This window comes from Ipomoea nil, unplaced genomic scaffold, assembly GCF_001879475.1.
Source record: "Ipomoea nil cultivar Tokyo-kokei standard unplaced genomic scaffold, Asagao_1.1 scaffold0317, whole genome shotgun sequence".
Lineage (NCBI taxonomy): Eukaryota > Viridiplantae > Streptophyta > Magnoliopsida > Solanales > Convolvulaceae > Ipomoea > Ipomoea nil.
This window is the reverse complement of record NW_017616745.1, coordinates 4,046,483-4,054,103: the sequence shown is the minus strand read 5'-3', so window position 1 is coordinate 4,054,103 and position 7,621 is coordinate 4,046,483. Positions and strand designations below refer to the sequence as shown.

General features: G+C 32.6%; 1 protein-coding gene across 3 annotated transcripts; it reads left to right on the top strand.

Annotated features, from left to right (window-relative positions):
• Positions 1–322: 322 nt before the first annotated feature.
• On the top strand, positions 323–4,505 carry LOC109170087. Of its 3 annotated transcripts, none has more exons than XM_019319051.1 (5): positions 323–648; positions 777–972; positions 1,559–1,664; positions 3,493–3,709; positions 4,191–4,505. In XM_019319051.1, exons 2-5 carry the CDS (start codon positions 784–786, stop codon positions 4,267–4,269), a joined length of 591 nt encoding a protein of 196 aa, XP_019174596.1. In that variant the 5' UTR covers positions 323–648; positions 777–783; the 3' UTR covers positions 4,270–4,505. The 3 variants fall into 3 exon arrangements, with proteins under 3 accessions (XP_019174596.1, XP_019174587.1, XP_019174581.1); XM_019319042.1 differs by having other exon boundaries at positions 774–972; XM_019319036.1 differs by lacking the exon at positions 323–648 and having other exon boundaries at positions 1,565–1,664.
• Positions 4,506–7,621: the final 3,116 nt, after the last annotated feature.

Below are 7,621 nucleotides of genomic sequence, written 5' to 3'. Positions count from 1 at the left end.
TAGTGCTGAATAAGTTCAAATTGAATCAAGAAAAAATGCTAAATAATGAGACTGTTGTTTTGACTTAGATAAATATTGTGACATAAAAAAAAAAAAAAGTTTTAATGTCAACTATACTATTAGCTAATTTAAGAGTTCTCGCTTAAATAGGGTAATAATAGTATGACATGTCAAGATTTGATGAAAATTTTAAGGGTAATATCAATATAGCAGTCCTCTAATTATTTTAATCTAAAGTTTTTTTTTTATTCCTAATTCCTAATAAAAGGTCCAAAAATTAACACGGAAACGGATAAAAGCAAATCCTCAGGAATTCCCCCACTGACAACCCAACATTCAGTCATTCACTTCCTGCTATTAATAAAGAAGAAGAGTTCCATATTTCCTCAAACTTCTCTCTCCAATCACCCTTCAATTCAATCTCTCCCACTTTCCACCTCTCTCCCCTCTCGAATTCAACTCCAAATTCTTCTTCATTATCGCCCACCACACACACAGATTCTATCTTGCTTCCACTATATATATATATTATTATACACCACACCTACCCACACATATATGCATATCCATGCATGCTAAGCTCTTAACTTGAAAGGAAACCCAGAGGCCAGAAGAAGAAGAAGAAGAAAGGAGATTTTGTTTGGAGTGGTAAGTCTGTTAATGGAGTGAGGAAGGAGAAAAGATGGAGTCTTGCAATGAACTAGCTTTTACCCTTTATTTGCTCTCAAGTTTTCATATCATTTTCTGCAAATTTTTATGTTTTGGTTTGACAGGAGAAGTGTAATGGAGGCTGAGAATTCAAGATCGAAAGGGTTGGGCAAAGAATTTGAAGGAAATGGTGGCCAGAAACTGTCATCTTCTTCCGACCACCAGATTAATGGATTACCGTTCACAAGCGGCACAAAGCCTGACAGCTTTGTTGTGGACATGGAACGCTTTGAAAAAGACATAAACTCAAATTCAAGAATCACTGTATGTAACTTCTCCATCCTTATCTTTATCATCATCTTCATTCTTCCCCTACAACAAAATGTATTCTTCCCCTACAACAAAATGTAGCTTAATGGACCGACCCTAGTCAAGTTGGTTAGACCATTGATTTGGTAATCACAAAGTTATAAGTTCAATTTTTAGCAAAAATGACCTATTAATATTCTTAATTTAAGTCAATCAGTTATAGGTAACCTAGTTTGAAACCTATTAATCTTCTTAATTTGAACTGATTAGCTATGAATTTTCGGACTTAATCTACAAAACAAAATTCATCCTTAAACACTTTCAGATTATGAATTTTCTTAGTAGCAACAAAAATGTCAGCTTAATGACATCACAACGAAACCTAGGAAAGGAAAAGAGGATTCAGGAAGCTTATCCAAATGTTCTAAATAAAGAATTTCCTCTGGGAACAATCAAACACCTTTCCCTTTTTTGTTTGTTAAAAGCTACAGCTAGCGTAATGCTTATCTACTTTTTTTCTTTGTCTTTATCATGATTCATGACTAAGGTTGCGTTGCTTTTTAGTTAATAATAATAATTTATGCCTTTTTTGGATAAGAAGTTGCAGAGAAACCTGTCAAGAAAAGGGTCACAGATGAGAAGTGTGGAGAAGAAGATCCCCAATCCAAATGCTGCCGTTGATAATCTCATAGCTACTTCTCCTAGAGGTGCCCATCATACTCTCTCTCTTGCATTTTAACTTTTTAGGGCAACAAAGTTGTAGGTATTTAATTTGTGGGTATTCCAATAAGTTTTAGTATATGAGTGTGCAAATTTTTCTTTTTCCTCATATACTTATATATGCATCTCTTTTTTGAGTAACGATAAAAAACTTACAATCACTATCTGAATATATAAACTACTGAGCGAATCCTGCTTTTACTTAATAGTTCAATGAATAGATAAATTGTACTAGAAGTATTATACCACGAGCTTAACCGAAAACTAATTACTAATATAATGTGTTTTGGCTAGAGAATAAGTGGAGAATATTATGTAATCAATAAATTAACAGCATTAACTTTTCCAACATAGAATGAATCATATATATTCTCGTAAGTCCATTCCAAAAAAATATTTTGTCTACATCTAGATTTATCTTTAATATATATATTTTTTCTGCTTTTTCGGCCAAAACGTGCTAAAAGGTCAACTATCAGCCCCAGCCCACACGCAGGGTACAACCAAGAAACCGTGTCACCTCAATCAAACATAATTAACAAAAGATAACAAAGAATAAAAATGCTTACATGCTAATTTGCTTAAATTTTGGTGGATTATTATTCGTTTCAATTTTTTTCCGGATCGGGCAAAGTACTAGCCAGATTAATGGTCACTCACGCCAACCAAGTTGGTTTAAAGTCCTATATAGACCCCTTTCTCAACCAAGTCCTATATAGACCCTTTTCTCAACCTGTTGAAGTACAAAGAGTCAACAACACTACCTCCACTTCCACTGAGGCTCGATCTCATGACCTCCTATATAAGAGAATTACTACATGCCATCTGAGTACAAGGTGTTTGGCCTATATAGACCTGTATGATCACTTGATTTTATACTATTTAATTTAATTATGATATTAGGTCGAAAAGTATCGTACCCCAATAATTTTGAATATTCAAACTAAAATTCGAATCTTACATGAATAGGACTGTAGACCACGCCTAATCGCTACCATTAAATACCTTACAAAACATCTCAATCTCGAATTGTCTCCCCAAAAAGAAGATGACAAATCAACATCCCATTGTCTTCTTTGTTTCACATGCTCAAAATACCAACCACATGCACATCAGATTGTAATCTCCTTCTCATCATTCTTAAAATTTCATGATTTTATATATTCATTTTGGAAGTTTTCTAGATGTATATGCTTTATAGCTAGGCCTAGGTTGATTAAATTAATAATAATAATAATAATATGATTAACTACTGTAATTAATAATGTCAATCACGCCTTCATTTGCGCAAGAAAATTGTAACCTGTAAAATAGCATATTTGAATTGAAGAAGAACCTGCAATTCAGACAACTCTAGCCAAGTTGGTCAAATGGTTGACTTAGCAATCACAAAGTTTCAAATTCGATTTTCTGTGGAAGTGACTTATTAGGTTTCTCGATCTGAGTTGAATAGTTATGGGCTTTGTAGGCTGATGTCCAAGCACCTCCTCTAGTAATGGCTGTAGATTTTTCTCATCATCCAATTTTTTTATTTTTTATTTTTAAATATAGTCTGCAACATGCATGCATGAGAGTCCAAAGATTTATAAGATTGGAAATTTGGAAATTTTAATGTTATGTCGTGGTTGTCACACAGACAGGCTGTCATTCCTTTGTTGTTGGGATTCAATACTAGGATGCTGGCTGCAGCACATGCATATATGCATGGAAATTCTTGAAAATTATTATATTATATTATTCTGGTTTAGTTATGGCAGATAATAGAGCCAATCAACCACATTAATGGTTTTTGTATGTTTGTGTTACAAATTGCAGCTGTTTTGCATGGTGCTGGCACGCCGGAAAAGCCCATGGTGGTGGTAGTGGGGGCCGGCGCCGACCACTCTGCTCCAGTAACCATCATCGCCGCCGGCGCCAACCCATTAGAAAGCAAAACCATGGCCGCCGGTGGCAAGAGATTTGGATTCCGGCGGCCATCGTTGGCTTCTTGGATACTTGATCCAAGAAGGATCCTCTTCTTCTTTGCCACCCTGTAAGTTCATTACTCCCCTTACATTGTCCGGTTATAATAAATACAAAAAAATATCAAATAGATCACTGAACTTATAGCTTTTGTATAATTGAATCATTGAATGTAAAAAGTGTACAATAATTGAACTATCAAACAAGTAAAATATGTGCAAGTGTAATCCAGACATTTTTATGATTTCTTTTAATACAATTTAAGTTGAAAACATTTTAATCTTTCATCTCAACCAGTATATGGTAGGTAGAGGAAAAGGGCCATTTTTAGTACAAATCATTAAATTATATGATCGAATTCTACTATGAAAAAATAAAAGAATATCGCAATTGCACATATTTTATTTGTTTAATGGTTTAATTGGATACTTTTTTAAGTTTCATGATTCAATTGCACAAAAAGTGATAAGTTTAGCGACCTGTTTGACACTTGTTTTCTAAGAAATATGATGAAACTTGTGCAATTGTTCTGAGTTTCTGATTCTTGACAGGTCGAGCATGGGAACACTGGTTCTGATATATTTATCACTGTCTGTGGGGAAGTACAGTGGAGATGAAAGTGCCCTTTGATTAGCTAGCTAGCTAGGACTAAATTAAACCATCATGCATGGCTGAAATTCTGCTATTAGAACAGAATCTACAATTCATTGTAAACGTACAGAAACCATGAAGGCCTCTGAGGTTGTCTGTCTTAGCTTGTCTAGCCATTGATGTAATCTTGAGCTAACAGTAGAATTTTGCCATATCCACCTCCAAACCACACATCTTTTTTTGTTATGAATCTAACTTTATTTATTAATTTTGGATAACATGAAATCACTACTTAATGATTTGTATTGGATAAATTTTGCCTTGTGATCCCGCCGGCAAATAACCACAAGGAGGTAAACCAAGAAGGCCAATCAGCTATTTTTTGAAAGTCAAATTTAGAATCTAAGTGGATATACCAAATATATATATATATATATATGTGTGTGTGTGTGTGTGTGTGTGAATTTATTTTTCTAGAATTTTAATTTAAAGCATATGCGGCTCATGTTGGAATTTGATTTGCACCCCTACATACACTAGAAAATCTCTATACTATACAATTCAACATGCCTTTAAAATACTTTTGTGATGTATAATGGTGCAAACCCATCTCTCAAACTCGTATGAGACGAGTGGTTTTATAAAGCCTTTCTACTTTTATTTAGGTCTACTTTGAAAATTAATTTCTAGTTGAAGCATGTGTTCCATCTCAACTAAAAGCCTAAGCTGATAGTTGAATTGCACATTAATGGTTATATGCTCAACACATTCACCCACTATCCGTCCGTTTTGAGCGTACAATATACCAATTTCTTTGTCTCACTGCGAAGAATCAGAATCCATTTTGACCCTATTCAAATCGAAAGTGAACTCTTTATATATTTGTACCACCAACATAATCACTTAAATATCATTGTATGATGAAAATTCCAACATATAACAAGGCAGAAAAGATACTGACAAAACATAGGGAATCTTGAATTGTATGTACAAGATGCAATGTGTAAATGCATTATGTCTTTTTATTGTGTTGGCTGTTTGTCGTGGTCCATTGCCATTAATTTGTTCTATACTTCTATGGAAGCTTGCTTTGGGTAGGCAACCGCAAAAAATACGGCACGTTTGAATAAAAAATTGTCCACCACAGCCATATATAATCAAAATATTCCATGCCAAAGATTCTGTAGTGTGGTGATATAAGTTTGAGATTTTTTATAAGAGACTTCGAGACCGATTTGTTGCGTATTTAAAATAAAAATTGTTCAACTGCTTAACTATGTAATATAATCTATCACAAACACAATGCCCTCATATAATTTTAAAGGGTATATGTTTCAAATAAAGAAACAGATCAAATAAGCTATCGAACTCTTTGAAAACATTAAATTATATCCTTAAATGAGAAAAAATCTCTAAATATACACTTGAACTTTTAAAAGAATGCAATTAAACATTTTTAGATGTAAATTTCATATTAATGGTGATGTAGATAAAAAAAAAAAAGTAATGTGTAACAGGCTCGATCAAGAATGTACGGACAATAATTGAATTCAAGACATTTTGATATAAATTAAAAATCAGAGTTAATTTCATTTTTTTTTTGTTTTAGATTTATAGGTGACAGTCCACCTTAAGTCCTTTTTTATTAGGACATTCACTTTTGGTTCTAGTATTATTGTAGTATGACCATTTTTTGTCATTTATTAACAAAACAGTTTAAATATTGTTAAATACAAAGACATTTCGGTGTTCAATTATGAATGTTTTCAAAAAATAAACATAAAAAATTGAAATGTCTTTGTATTTAACGATATTTTAATAATTTTGTTGATGAAAGACTAAAAATGGTGGTCATCCCACAATAATACTATGACCAAATAAGGATGTTCTAAAAAAAAGACTAAAAATGAACTATCACCTATAAATTTAGGATAAAAATAAAATTAACTCTAAAAATTATGTGCCATGATAATCGCTTTCAGGACATTTAAGGTCCGTTTGGAAACCCGAAAAATGACTTCTGAAAAATATTTTCCGAGTTTTTAGTGTTTGAATGTAACATGAAAATCCAGTCAACGAAAAATATTTTTCGGGGAAAATGAAGCCATTTTGGTGAAAAATGACTTCCGCCAAAATTAGGAGGAAGTCATTTTTCGCCAAAATGTTTAAACATACAATTCTACTCATTTTTTCAGAAAATAAACTAAACACACCAAGTTTTCCAAAATGCAACCAAGCACCAAAAATAAATATATTTTCTGAAAAATGACTTATTTTTGTCATTTTTCCTGCTTTTCAAACGGATTCTTATTATTTTCGTTTAATAAGAAGAAGGTTAATAGTTTTTTTTTTTTTTTTTTTTTTTTTTTTTTTTAACTTTTAAATCTCGATTTGGGCTCAGGCGATCAAATGGGCTCGTGCTACAATTCAAGGGCAAATTATGCTCTGGACCCGTGTCCACATTGAATTGTGGACACGGGCCCAAAACGATGCCGTTTTTTAAAAAAAACGCGTCATTTAGTTAAAAAAAAAATTCGCGCGTGTTTTGCCGTTAACGGCGTTAACGGCGTTATTTTTTTTTTTTTGATTATGAATGTACAGTTATGCCGTTATGAATGTACAGTTATGCCGTTATGAATGTACAGTTATGCAATTATGAAATTATGAACACAGAGCTCTAACATTATGAACTTACAATTATGAACATATATAGTGATAAAATTATGACCATGGAGCTTTAAAATTGTGAATATAGAGCTTCGAAGATTATGAATGTACAGTTATAGAGTTATGAATCTACAGTTATGGAGTTATGAATCTACAGTTATGAGATTATGAATCTACAGTTATGGAATTATGAATGTACAGTTATTGATCGAATTATGAACAAAGAGCTCTAACATTATGAACTTACAATTATGAACATATAGTGATAAAATTATGAACATAGAGCTCTAAAATTGTGAACATAGAGCTTCGAAAATTATGAATGTACAATTATGGAGTTATGAATGTACAGTTATGACGTTATGAATGTACAGTTATAGAGTTATGAATGTACAGTTATAGAGTTATGAACGTACAGTTATGGAGTTATGAATGTATAGTTATTAACATATAGTAATAAAATTATGAACATATACTTCTATAACAAAGTGATCCGAATTTTTTTTTAAAAAAAAAAAAAAAAAAAAAAAAAAAAGGAGATAACAGTGCCTAACGGCACTGTTACCCGTGTCCAGCAAGCATGCTGGACACGGGTCCAAGGCATAACGATTGCAATTCAAGTTTATGGGCCGATTTGGATCAAGCTGAGCTACTAGCATTAGCCATTAGCCGATTGGGAAACTAAAGAAAGAACGGTCAACGACTTAAGGATACAAATGTCATT